Source organism: Pimephales promelas, chromosome 22 (genome assembly GCF_988280905.1).
Source record: "Pimephales promelas chromosome 22, fPimPro1.hap1.1, whole genome shotgun sequence".
Taxonomy (NCBI): domain Eukaryota; kingdom Metazoa; phylum Chordata; class Actinopteri; order Cypriniformes; family Leuciscidae; genus Pimephales; species Pimephales promelas.
In genome coordinates this window covers 1,066,937-1,082,483 of record NC_142790.1, presented here as the reverse complement: position 1 = coordinate 1,082,483, position 15,547 = coordinate 1,066,937, and the positions used below count along the sequence as shown (strand labels likewise).

Genomic DNA, 15,547 nt, shown 5'->3' with positions numbered 1-15,547 from the left:
TACAATCAGTATAAGAGAAGTTCATTCACAAATATAGTACAACAAGGAGTTCATCTAAAAAAAACTCACATAACATCAGTTTATATTCTTGAGAGCCAAATCAATCCGATCTGAATCAACTGACTCATTGGAAAGAATCAGCTCAAAAGAATCAATCGATCAGATAACAAGATTTGAGAATTAATTATTCTTTTGAGCTGATTCTTTTAAGTGAGTCACAAATCAAATTGATTGAACTGATTCAGGGATTCGGCTCTCAAGATATCAACTCCTGTAAGCAAATAACAAGTTAAAGCACTTTTATTCACTGCCCTTTTGTCTCAGAATGATGATTTCCAGACAAAAAAAATACATAAATCTCTCGTCTCAGGGGGATATGAGGGTGGAAAGCATGCTAATTCGAAAATACTACAGGTTTCCTACTAATACAAGCTTAATGCTAAATCCTGAAGTATCCCTTTAACATTCATATAACCAAGATTTTTTTTTTTTGTTAATCGGATGTTTTGAACATTCAGAAATAATCTTTTAATAACTTAATGGGAACGTTAACGAAATGCTCCTAGAATATATTTTTGTTGCGTGAGAGATTTTTATTTTGTTGAAAAACTTTTGAATGGTCTGTTGGCAATAATAAGTCATTCATTGAGGACAGAGTGACCGCAAACCTTTAATTGACCATTTTTGGAGGGAAAATCCAAATAAAATGAACTTATGGATCGTCTTTGCTTAGAAGTGAATGGTGTGATTGGACCTAATGTAGCAGGTTTCTGCACTTCTCTTCAGTTAGTTGGACACACAGATTCTGCAAATAAGCTTTGTCAGTAAAATGCTGGTCAAGAGCCCCTTTCTATCATCATTTTGTGCTGGAAATATTGAGCTCTTCTGTCGGGAACGGTCCTTGTTGAGAATGAGTTTATCTCCATCTTGAACACAGATGTTGTGGTCTTTACGCGTGGAGAGAGTGGCTGGGCCACGGCTCAGTTACGGTCTGGGTTCTGTGTGAGCTGTTGCGTCGGGGTAACATGAGCCAGACGTGTGGACCAGAGCATGAGCCAGACGACCTCACGTCACCTTTTTATTTTAAAAATTTGACAGACAGACATGAACTTTTGCATGCCATCAATGCAACATTTTATTTTACAGAGAAGGTTTCTAATTTTTTACTGCATACAAAAATCTGATTGGCTGTTTGGAAACATGTGATTAGTGTTGGAGTGAGCAGGTGAGTGGTTAATATGGGGAAATCACTTGGAAACTCTATTCTCTCCTACTAGCCAACCAAGTGCATGCATGACTAGTTTATGATTTTAAAGGAGTAGTTCGCTTCAGAATTAAAATTTCCTGATTTCCTGACATTTGAAAACGCCGTTTAGACATGGTGGACTATCAAAACGGAGGTATTTGAAAACAATGACGTAAGTTTAGTCATGTGACACATATCGTACCAATAGATATTCATGTTTAAATACAGTAAAAAAAAAAATTTCTTTTATCAAATCAACATAGATAAGTTATGTGGTTCAGATAACATAATATTTTGGGTTTTGTTGATTAAACCAATATCCTTCATTGAATCAACTCAATTTTTTTGAAGGTTACGTCTTTTTTTTAAAGTTATGCCTGTTATTAGGTATTCACATTCACACAGTTGCTAAAATATGTTAGTTCACACACTCTTTATATCACAGTCCTGCAAAGATGACAGAAAGCTCACACACATTCGCTGTCCTGCGGCAAAACATGTTGGGTTTGGTTATTGAGAGCGACCTGGATATGAAAAGATTCTCCTAGAATAATTGTGCGATAACTTTATTATTTATTTCTCCGTCTGCATCATCTCAGTAAAGGGGAATTTAGCGTTTTCCAAAAGTTTCTCATCCACACAGAAAAGGGCAGTGTGGACGGAGAGCGTTTTAAAATGAAAACGGCGTTTCCGGAGTAATGTTTCCGTCAGTACTCACAGTTGAAGTCGGGCTCGATGTTGTCTCCTGCCATCAGGCTGTTGATCGTGATTTGGAAGATGAGATGCAGAAGCAGGAACGTCACACTGGTGAAACACAGCGATCTCAGCAAACGCCCTGTGTGTCCTGAGGAAGAAGAGGGTTTGATTTTAATACCGAGTAAAAACATTGACATTAGGACATGCAACTTAAATAAAGCCTGAGACTAATTGCAAGTGCTTATGTTCTTACGACACAGTCCTCTCATTTTACTCTTTAAGAAAAAGAGATTGGTCAACTTGGTCAACCCTTGATAGAGAAACAAGCTCTTAAAACTCTGAAAATCCAGCTTTAATGTTGTTTCTGTGTGTATGTGGTGTTTTTAATCCGCTTTAACACACACCGTGTGTGAGTTGATAAGGGGACAGCATTGCTGAGTATTTCCTCCTTAAAACTGCAGTGAACCAAAGACAGTCTCAGCTGGTGTTTCTGACGTCACAAACCACCTTGTAACCAATCAGATCAAAGAGTGATCGTCAACCAGTGGAGTGAGTGAGTGGGGGCGGGGCTCATTTGCATATTCATAGAACCATGCATACTAAATGAGGCAAGGGTGTCGAGTTACATTCAAGCTGTTTTAAGGCATAAAGGCATAACATTTCAAGGACAAAATGCTTAAATATGTAATTTTGGTGATCAAAGATGAGCTTTAAGGGATAAAATGATTGATGATCTCTCTCTCTCTCTCTCTCTCTCTCTCACTCACTCAATCTCTCTCTCTCTCCATTCATTTAGCACTGATGTTTTTGGCAGTGTTTGGACTGTACATCACTGTGAGTTCAGAGACGTGGCCGTTTTCAGAAAGATCCAAATGAAACAATGCTGTGAGTAATGCATGCATACGGTCGAAAAGATAGTTGATTTATGGATAACGCCACATAAACGTGTTTTATGATAGAAGAGAAGGATTTGGTCCGACATCAAAGCTTCTTTATACAGTGGGACGGACGCTGGGAATGACACCGATAGCATCGAACATGAGCTTAAGGATGTTAAAAAACACCCACAACCATCCGGCCCAAATGAGGATATGACGTCATATCCAAACCAATAAGTGCTTAATCTAATCGGCAAATCTGGACAGATGATATCATGAATTAAAGGATAAAAAAACAGTGGGATAAAATTTCCCCCTACTTTAAAGGTTGCATGGATTTAGTTCACGTCTAAAAGCTTTTTAATAAAGATTTCAGTCTCTTTTGATGAAACGCAGAGCTTATTAATTCACAAGAGCACATTTACAGTCATATTGAAACGATCAGAGGAACGGAGAGCGGGTCGGTGTCAGCCCTCGACTCCTGAAGCCTCGTCAGGGAATTAAATACACTTTCACAAAGAATTAGAAAAATAAATACAGACAGCAGAATACTGTATATAAGGACCTGGTACTGTCAATGGAGATAAACGACACAACTATAGGGGTTTCAAGCTGATGTTTCTGTATACGGAAGAAAAATAGAGGAACAAGACTTCTTTAAAAAAAACACTGAACACTTTAGTTCACATGTACAATACAAATACAGCTGTTCATTTTAATAATGTAGTGAATGTTGAAATTAACATTAACTTAGATTAATAACTGCTGCACTTGTTGTTTTAACCCATTTTTGGGTCAAATATGGACAAACCCAGTTTTAAATTGCATTTTTAATCCAACGTTTGAGTTTGTCCACATTTGACCCAAAAATGAGTTAAAACAACCCAGCATTTTTTGATGTCTCTAAATGGTGCACCTTATCAAATATCACATAAAAAGTACAGTCAATATGATATATAGTTGTAGAATCATTTTCTAGAAGAATTATATTTTGATTTTGCGTTATACATATCTTTAAATATTTTTCTGGGCGTTTGTTTGGAAATATTTAAATCATGATTACAAATTATGAATGGAAGCATGATATAAAACAAACACTCTACAAAACGCTGGGTTGTTTTAACCCAATTTTGGGTCAAATATGGACAAACTCCAACATTGGGTTAAAAATGTAACCCAACGGCTGGGTTTGTCCATATTTGACCCAAAATTGGGTTAAAACATTTTGTATAATCATATTAAATAACTAACAACTAATGTTAACTTATATTGTGAAGTGTTACAAAAACATTAAATCTTACCGACTACACTCTAAACAAAGCTGGGTTGTTTTAACCCAGATTTGGGTCAAATATGGACAAACTCAAATGCTGGGTTAAAACTGTAATTTAAAATTTTAACCCAACTTCAACTTTCACTTTCAACAGTACATTTTTTAATAACTTTTTTTAACCCAACATTTGGGTTTGTCCATATTTGACCCAAATTTGAGTGTAGTTTTTAAAATGGCACTAAAATACAGTATTTTCCTTTCAGGGAAATGATCCAGAAACGACTTTTTTTTATTTGCAAACTATTAAGTTATCGGCTATTTTAATAAAACATTTGAAGGAAATCAGTTGTGCTCACCAAACATTTTAATGGAGATTTAAAATGAATAAATTAATTTCTGTACCAATCAGGTTTCAGCTCGCCCGCTTTAACGGCTTTAACTGTGTGTGAAGGAAGAAGAAAACACACATTTTTGTCCATCAGTGTGTGGATCAACACCTGAGGATCGTCGCCAGGCGAGTCTGCCCAGATTTGACGATGTTTCCGATGGTTTGCTGTGATGAAAATGTTTTACAGGTCTGCTGGTGTTCAGGCGATTAGTGAGATTAAAGACGCTCCTGGTCGAAGTCGAGATCGAGAACATCATTGGTCCGTTCAGTGGATGTGGTGTGTGCGGATCGGCACTGGAGGAGTGTGTAAAGCAGAAAGCCGATCCTGGCAGAGGAAGAGCAAATATGATCCAGATGTGTTTGTTATTCAGAGGACTCGAGGTCTCTGCTGACACAGTTTCTCATTATTCTTCCTCTGATGAGCGTCCGTCCGTCCGTCTGCCGACCGAGTCTAAAGCTGGAGATGTGCGGCGGAGAGAACGAGTCCATGTCCGTGTGTGTGAGAGCTGTTATTTGCAGTGCGTACAGTACAGATTTAGGGCCGGGAGTGCTATAGTTTATATGGTGTTTTTGGAAGAAGACTCTTCTGCGCACCATTTAAGGCTTTGCTCATTTAATCAAAAAACTCTAAATTTTTAAAAATATTTTCCACTGTAAATCATCAGTTTTCTATGTGATTATATAGTAAAGTGTAATTTATTCCTGTGATTTTCAGCATCATTACTCCAGTCTTCAGTGTCACATGATCCTTCACAAATCACTCTAATATGAGGATCTGATGATCAAGAAACACTAATGATTATTATCAGTGTTGGAAATTTGATGAATAGAAAGTTCAAAAGAACAGCATAATTAGTAACTTTGTCTTTAATGTCACTTTTGATTAATTGAATGCATCCTTCAAAAACAACATCAAACGATACACACATCGCTGCAATAAAACCTGCTTTATTTCACATCCGGAGCCTTTCAAGACCCAAACGTTAGAAAGATGTTTATTGTTCTCAGATACTTTGGTTAAGCGTCTGGTTTCTAAGTTTACAACATGTCAGGAAAGTGAATCATCATAACCTCTGATTCATGTTTAAAACTCGAGGAAATCTACTCGACCTTTTCTCACTGGCATTCACAGTCAGATCGCAACCCGTACTACAGTAGATCAAGCCAGACTGAACGCGCGGATACACACACACAACACACATAAAACGGGGAGGTGTGTGTGAGGTGGATCCACACACAGTCATTTCCTAAAGTGTGAGTGTCATTAATTTGACTAAATCCACCAACATTTCCTTCTTTAAACACACTGGATATATCGTCAGTCCTTCAGGGTTATTTATAATCCGGTCTGGTGCCACGAACTTATCAACACTCTTGTTTTACAACAAGGTGGAAAGTTTGCAAAAATGTGCGACTAACATGAAAACACAGCAGAAGCGCAGGTAACCTCGGTTCAGTGTGATATATTATCCACTGCAGATGTTCTTCCTTAGTCTCCAATCACTCATTCATGAACACTACTTTATTTTCCGGCCTTTCATTTTGTATACAGATGTTTTAGTCGATCGAGGAGTCGTAATCACTGTGATTTGTGAAATAAAAGCAGAGAATCTCAAACTCAAACTTCACCGAGCCAAAATCAAAGTCCTGACATTATTCACTTGTGCTGATCCGAACCCAGATGACTTTCTTTATTTGGTGGAACACAAAATATGACGTTTTGAAGTTCAAGCCGCTTATCCATACACAATACCATGATCCAAGATCCAAAAAAAAAAACATCCTAAAGCACCAAAAGTATCATCTATACAGTCTTCCGAAGCTCAAACAGACTGAAATCCAAGACATATTTTCATGCATGAATTAATGCAAAACCCCATTTGAGAACTGATGTCACTGACCATAAACCACTGGTTCTGGCAATTGCAAAAAGCAAATAATCATAAATGTTTGTTGATCATCAGATCCTCATATTAGAGTGATTTCTGAAGGATCATGTGACCCTGAAGACTGGAGTAATGATGATAAAAATCACAGGAATAAATTACACTTTACTATATATTCACATAGAAAACAGATGATTTACATTAGAATAATATTTCACATTATTCTGGACAAATGTGGGCAAAATAGTTTTAAATTTATTTTTAAAAAATACTTCCCTTGATCTGAGCGGTACAAGACTTGGCTACTTTTCCTAAGTTTGCCTCTTGAACACACAATTTTTTTAATCAATTACACAATGTTAAGTGGAAAAAAACTCCTAAATCTTGTGTTTGGGTCAAAAATGGGCACACATAGAAATGAAATGAATGGGGAAAACTGTAATTTAGAGTCTAAAATAAGCCAAAATAAGACACCAGGTGACGGCAAAGTCACTTCATCTATAGGTTTTAGCTCTAAGAACTTATTGGAATGACATTTTAATGTAGTTAATAAAAATAAAACATAAAAATAAGCATCATTTACATAGAAAATATGGTACTTTTTAAAGTAAATAAATTCAAAAATACCCCCAAAATAAAAAAACAAAAACAAAAAAAACACCATAAATGGATACACTGAAAAAAATGAATATGCTTTATCTAATCAATAAAATTGTGGCAACATATTACAAGCAATATTATTAATTAAATTGTACAAATTATAATTAATTAGAATATTAATTTGATTAACTATTACTCAATTCTAATTTGGTCAATTTAATGAATAATATTGCTTGTAATCAATTTTATTGATTATATAAAGCATATTCATTTTTACAGTGTAGACAAAACTTTATCGAAGACAGTGATATAACATTTATAATAAATAAAAATTAGGATCACACTTGAGTCTTCTGTGCCCACATTTGTCCACAATTACAGGATTAAAGGCTATAAAGTGAATACGGTTTGAGGGCTACATCTTCAGATCTAACAATTTGAATGATATTGATAACAAAACTATAAAAGAGGTCAGATAGATCAAAGTTTTCTTGATATTGACCATGTTCCAGAAATGACTGAAGATGCCAGCCGGAGTGAGGAAGCGTGACCCGTTCCTGAGGAACTGGGGTGAGGCCGGGCTTCGGGTCACGGTTCCTCTCTGACGAACTCTCCATTGAGATGTGTTTCCTCAGGAAAACATCTTACCTCCTGCTTCCCTCAAGAGGACACATCATCTGTGTGTGCTTTATCCTGCACTTCTATTTCTCCTTCTCCAGGGATCAATGTTTTGATTACGTCAATGTCACTCAAACAAAAACTTAATATGCCCCTATTATGCTTTTTTTTCTTGATTCTTGAAGGTTCCTGGTTTTCTTTGTTTTCCCCTACAATAGTTTTACATGCATTCAAGGTCAAAAAACAATTACATTTTCTCAAAATATCCATTGCAGTGCAGGATTCAGTCTCTCTAAGCCCCGCCTCTCTGAGAGCCTCCTCTGCTCTGATTGGTCAGTCTGTTCTGTTGTGATTGGTCGACCGTGTCATTATAATATCTGAGTCTCAGCTCTTGACACACGGTGATACGAACGGTAACGATGGTGTGGGTTTCACCGCATCAATCTCAGAAAACAGCGTCTTCTCGACACAAACACGAACCGAACTCTCCCAGACTCAGATACACTAGTGTTTGAGGGCGGAGCTAAGAGACGCTGTTCAGCCAATCAAGACCACAGGATAATGCAAGTTAGTTGAGAAGTAAAGAAGTGAAGAAAGGAACTCGTTTAACTCCATTTAGCATCACAGGGACACTTTAAAGGAATAGTCGCCTCATAAAATCATAATTTCTTCATTCCAAAAGAGAAATGTCTTCCTTTTTTCACACAAATGGCGTAATCTTTTGAAGATTTCACTCTATAATCCACAGATTCCAGCATGATCTGGTTATATTGCAAAGCATTTTATCAAGTTGAGTCGCAGAATAATTTACGAGCTGTAATAAAATGTCTAAATGTGCTGAAGAAACTGACAAACGTCTTAAATCCAGCTTGGGCCACTGCACATCATCACCTCACAACAGTGCCGGATACGCACAGGTAAAGGTGTGTGATTCATAGCAACATCTGGTTGTTATGAGGCAGAGGAACATTGGCAGGGTTTGACTCACACACACACACACACACACACACACACACAACAGCCTTTACTGTATTACTGTGAGCCTCACACACACACACACACACACAGTTCCTCACAGTAAATCTAAAGTGGAGAAATCTGCTAAACTTCGCTGAGTACACTGAACTTTGGGGGAGTTTATGATGAAATAAAGGGTTTCTAAAGAACTCAAAATACATCTAAATGTAATAGTCATCTTGTGTGAGAGTTAACTATTTCAACACAAAAAGGAAAAATGCATGTGTCATTTTACGAAAAACACTATCCAGGATGGGTAAAATGACCCAAATCTGAGAGCAACTTTATATGACAGTCACTTTATAAATCAATAATCTCAAAAATCTCAAAACTAAATCACAAAGTTTATTTTTGCAATGAAAATGGATATGAAGAGTTCAGATACAAAAGCCTCTAAGTGCCATTTGAAATTTTCTTCTAAAATGATCATTTTTATCAAGCTTGTATATTTAAGTTCAATGATTTCACTTAAATGGCAATGATAATTACCTATTAATTGTCATTTAAGTGAAATTACTGAACTTAAATATACAAGCTTGATAAAAATGGTCATTTTAGAAGAAAATTTCAAATGGCATTTAGAGGCTTTTGCATCTGAACTCTTCATATATTTATTACATATTTATCAATTAAAATAAAATAAAATATAAACTAATAAATCAGTTTATATTAAATTACCATGTTGTAATATCTAGAAGTCCAATGGATTATTTATTTAATTTGAGTTTGACTCAAAACCAAACGATAAAATTATTAATGACAAATTTACACGGCACGTCTGACATTAGTGCGTTGAATGATGCATTAAATTGACAGTAAAAAGATTTATCATGTTACGAAACATTATCAAAAATATTAACTGTTTTCAACACTGATAATAATCATAAATGTTTGTTGATCATCAGATCCTCATATTAGAGTGATTTCTGAAGGGTCATGTGACACTGAAGACTGGAGTAATGATGATAAATTCAGCTTTGATCACAGGAATAAATTACACTTTACTATATATTCACATAGAAAACTGATGATTTACATTATAATAATATTTCACTGTTTTACTGAATTTTCTATCCAATAAACGCAGCTTTGGTGAGCACAAGAGACTTTTGACCGGTGGAGCCGTTCTGCTTATAAACTGTGTGTTAATGAGTCAACTGTAAGCATCTTGGGATCAGGATGTGCAACTCCCCCTTGTTTCTCAGGAACACTTCGTGTAAACACTGTAAACCTGTCCACTGACTGACAGGAAAACACATCTATATACATCATGCCGGAAATGAGCAATGGGGTAAAAATCAGGCACTGAAGACGAAGCAGCTTCACAGACGGGAGACGTCTGCGTGTGTCGAGCCGCGGGCTGGGCGACCTCTTGACCTCCTCCCCTTTGACCTTTGACCCGCAGCCGTGTGTATGAGATATGTGCGATTCCCAGTAAACAGCTGTGTATAAACCAGCTCCAGATGCGGGGAAGTGACGGCTCAAACGTCTTTAATCAGTAAAGCTCAGCACGGGTAAATTCAGTGACACTTTTAATGCAACACATTATGCATTTCAGAGCCAAATCTATGATTTCAAGACTAAAGTCATAATATTTTGGAGAGGAATCTCATTAATAAGTCTTACCAGTGTTATTTTAGTTTCATTATAGTTGGAGATTATAGTTTTTGTTAAAATTTTTAATCAGTTTTTATTCTTAAATTTTCTGTTTTCATTTTTTTTTTAAAAATTAGTAATCATGTTTTTGTGATTTTTATGTCTATTTTTATGGACCTATTGTATGTATATATTTCTTCAAAAAATTATAATTATTTATATATTTTTTTATTTTAATTTGAGTGTCAGTTAAAATTAACTATTATATAAATAATGAATAATGTTGTTAAAGTAATACAATTGTGAGAAATATAATCTATAAATATTGTAAATTGTAAATTATTATGCATAAGAAAGTATACAGTAGGAAAGTCACATGCGTACATATATATATATATATATATATATATATATATATATGATGTAATAAATAAATATAAATAAAATATAATATTTTATTAATATTAATATTAATACAGAATACTAAAATAACACTGCAGTGTTTTTCAAGGATAGACCAAATGTCACTTCTTTAATAACATATCTTTATTAAATAAGTGATCAATCAAAAAAAATAAAGAGTTTATTTGTTACAGTGCTTTTTGCAATCCATATCGTTTTACAGAAAACGCTTGTTTCATAGTTACAATTTAGGAAGAAATCAGTCATCAGTGATCATTGGTATAATTGATTTCCACAAACGGTTTGAAGAGAAATGAGTGAGTAACAATAGCAAAGCTTGTCTGAGCAGGCGCCGCTAATAAACCGAGCTCACATCAGCTGTCAAACTCAGATGAGCTCACGATACAAGCCCCTGCAAGCCTCACACACACACACACACACACACACACACACACACACACACACACACACACACACACACACACATCAGAGTCAGTGTGAGCAGAACCGCAGAGTCATATACTGTAAACACACTCAAAAACTCATGATAACACCAACTCACGAACACACAAACACAAATTCACGAACACACAAACACACAAATTCACGAACACATGAACACGCGAACACAGGAACTCACGAACACATGAACTCACGAACACACGAACTCACGAACACACGAACTCACGAACACAGGAACTCACGAACACACGAACTCACGAACACACAAACTCACGAACACAGGAACTCACGAACACAGGAACTCACGAACACATGAACTCACGAACACATGAACTCACGAACATATGAACTCACGAACACAGGAACTCACGAACACACGAACTCACGAACACATGAACTCACGAACACACGAACTCACGAACACACGAACTCACGAACACATGAACTCACGAACACATGAACTCACGAACATATGAACTCACGAACACAGGAACTCACGAACACAGGAACTCACGAACACATGAACTCACGAACACAGGAACTCACGAACACAGGAACTCACGAACACATGAACTCACGAACACACGAACTCACGAACACACGAACTCACGAACACAGGAACTCACGAACACATGAACTCACGAACACACGAACTCACGAACACACAAACTCACGAACACAGGAACTCACGAACACAGGAACTCACGAACACATGAACTCACGAACACATGAACTCACGAACACATGAACTCACGAACATATGAACTCACGAACACAGGAACTCACGAACACACGAACTCACGAACACATGAACTCACGAACACAGGAACTCACGAACACACGAACTCACGAACACAGGAACTCACGAACACAGGAACTCACGAACACAGGAACTCACGAACACATGAACTCACAAACACATGAACTCACGAACATATGAACTCACGAACACAGGAACTCACGAACACATGAACTCACGAACACATGAACTCACGAACACATGAACTCACGAACACAGGAACTCACGAACACAGGAACTCACGAACACATGAACTCACGAACACATGAACTCACGAACACACGAACTCACGAACACACGAACTCACGAACATATGAACTCACGAACACAGGAACTCACGAACACACGAACTCACGAACACATGAACTCACGAACACAGGAACTCACGAACACACGAACTCACGAACACAGGAACTCACGAACACAGGAACTCACGAACACAGGAACTCACGAACACACGAACTCACGAACACAGGAACTCACGAACACATGAACTCACGAACACATGAACTCACGAACACATGAACTCACGAACACACGAACTCACGAACACACGAACTCACAAACACAGGAACTCACGAACACACGAACTCACGAACACATGAACTCACGAACACATGAACTCACGAACACAGGAACTCACGAACACACGAACTCACGAACACATGAACTCACGAACACACGAACTCACGAACACACAAACTCACGAACACACAAACTCACGAACACACAAACTCACGAACACACGAACTCACGAACACACAAACTCACGAACACACGAACTCACGAACACATGAACTCACGAACACATGAACTCACGAACACATGAACTCACGAACACACAAACTCACGAACACACAAACTCACGAACACATGAACTCACAAACACACAAACTCACGACCACACGAACTCACGAACACACAAACTCACGAACACACGAACTCACGAACTCAAGAACACACGAACACACAAACTCACGAACACACAAACTAACAAAATCTGCTGAATCTGACGAGGTAAAGCTGAACTTGTGAACTGGTGACACATTGAGGAATGCTGGGAAAAGAGAAGAGTCTGCATTCCTCCTTCTCCCACACTTCCACCCCCCCCCCCCCCGCACCCCCCACACCCCCCGGTCAAGCCGGAGAACTCACTCAGGCTCGGCTGAAGCGCAGATAAAGCTGCTCAAACAACATTCAACACAACCTCTTTTAAAGAACATGAATGAATCAATGAATCAATGAATCAATGAAGCAAGCAGTATAGCTCTTTCATATATACTACTGTACACACAACACGCTTTAAAATCATATCAGGGAATCTCTTCTCAACCACTGAGTGAACACACACACACACCTTACTAGCGTAGCGGGCTCTTTCTGTCAGGGACTCGCTGGAGAGAATCACAAGTCAGAGACACACTGATGTCACTCATCACCATTGGATTCCAAAGCAATCTTAAAATTACAATAAATACTTTTTTGTTTTTGCTGAAATAAAATGTAACTTTTTTACATTCAACTACTTTTCTGTGAAATATATATATATATATATATATATACACGTTTATATAAAATCAATAATATTTTTTTTTATTTTCATGTATTATGTTTGTTCTATATTTTTTGTGCTGCAGAGGCTGTATTCATGAGCACAAAACTTATTTTCCATTTCCGGGACATAAAGTATACCAAGCTAATGTATGCATTTATTTATTAACACCAAAGCTGATGATATTGAGATGTAGTTATTAAAATATAAGTGATGTTTTAGCATCACTAACTTACTACTGCAGTATTTGTTATTATTTTGAATTACATTTTTTTTTTTACAATTTCTGTCGTTTAATGTTTTATTAATTTATTAATTTTGTTGTGTGTTTTGGCTTTTTTTTATATGTCTATATAGGTTTTATTAAGAATTAAAGTTAGAATAAAAACGTAAGTTTCGTTAAATAGCGATTTGTACTTTGCAAGTTTTGGGGAATCCTGTTTTTGTAAAAAATTTTGTAAAATAAAAAATAAATAAATAAATAAAATAAAAGGAAAAGGGATCATTTGTTTTGAAGATGCCACTTGGTCTGATATTTTTATAAATAAAATAAATAATTATATCCCAAAAACGTTTTTGTGAATCCTGAATTTGGTGGTTGTAGTTGGTGCTGAACTCACACACACACACACACACACACACACTGTAGATCAGCAGCGCTCACCTCGCATCGTGGTCTTCGTGGGCTCGGCGAACAGTGGGATCAGCAAGAGGTAGATGAGGTAGACGAAGGACAGCCAGTTGTACCGGAACAAACATGCTGTGGATAAAAAGAAACATGGGAAGAGAAAATGATGAGCTTGTTTATCTTTCATCTCCAGACTGCCATCAAAACACAGCAAATCAGACGCTTGTTAAAGTAAAGTCTTTAATTAGAGGGAGTGCTCTTCATATAAGCACTGAGATCTCGTGCATCCAGTGCATGTCAAAACAGCCTCGGGACACACACACACGCACACACACACACACACACACACACACACACACACACACAGAGAGAGAGAGAGAGAACTGAATCTGTAACTCAGACATTTCTACATTCCAGCGGATCCACCGATCGACTTTCCTCGACGTCTGTGCCAAAACTTGCACAGATCATGTTCAGATAATCTCGACGCAACTTTAGACGGGCAATTATCTCAGTCGCCCATCAATCAATCATCTCTACACACACACCGTCCCCGCAGGGCCTTCATTCAGCAGTGCAGTGTGTTATCTCAGGAACTGGCTGTTTCATATTCAGGTAAATCAAATAAAGGATTAAATTAAATTAAATTAAATTAAATTAAATTAAATTAAATTAAATTAAATTAAATTAAATTAAATTAAATTAAATTTAATTTAATTTAATTTAATTTAATTTATTAAATTAAATTAAATTAAATTAAATTAAATTAAATTAAATTAAATTATTTGAAAATGGATCATTTGTTTTGAAGATGCCACTTGGTCTGATATTTTGATTTAAAGAAATTAAAATAATAATAATAAAATAAAATAAATAAAATGAAAAATAAATAAAAAATAATTAAAATAATTGGGAAAGGGATCATTTGTTTTGAAGATGACACTTGGTCTGATATATTCATAAATAATAATAATAATAATAATAATAAATAAAATAAATAAAATGGAAAAAATTTAAAAAAAATGTTAAATTATTGGAAAAGGGATCATTTGTTTTGAAGATGCCACTTGGTCTGAGATTTTGATTTAAAAAATTTAAATAATAAAATAAAATGAAAAATAAAATAAAAAACAATTAAAAAAATTAAATTAAATAATTAGAAAAGGGATCATTTGTTTTGAAGATGCCACTTTGTCTGATATTTTGATAATAAAATTAAATAAAAAAATTAAATGGTTTTAAAAAGTGTAGAAAGGGATAATTGGTAAAAAAAAAATTATAAAATAAAATAAATAAAACTTGAAAAAGTTAAGATGCCACTTGGTCTAATATTTTGATATCGATATTTTGCAATGAAATAATAGAATTAGAATTAATAGGATGTGAATTAATATTATAATATTTAATTAATAAATGTGTGGTATTAACAATCCAAAAAAATGTATACTGACCTGAACAAACCCAACCACTTTTGTAAATTAGCCTGAATTAAACAAGACGTTCAGT

The 15,547-nt window shown here is 36.0% G+C and overlaps 1 protein-coding gene across 2 annotated transcripts in view; it reads right to left on the bottom strand.

Moving 5' to 3' along the window:
* piezo2a (piezo-type mechanosensitive ion channel component 2a) overlaps positions 1 to 15,547 on the bottom strand; it is a 187,752-nt gene that overhangs the window by 153,648 nt on the left and 18,557 nt on the right. For both annotated transcript variants that reach the window (XM_089125806.1, XM_089125807.1), the window contains exons 2-3: positions 14,078 to 14,173; positions 1,965 to 2,090 (exon numbers count right to left, since the gene is read on the bottom strand). In XM_089125806.1, coding sequence (XP_088981932.1) covers positions 1,965 to 2,090; positions 14,078 to 14,173 — 222 coding nt within the window. The remainder of the gene's footprint in view (positions 1 to 1,964; positions 2,091 to 14,077; positions 14,174 to 15,547) is intronic.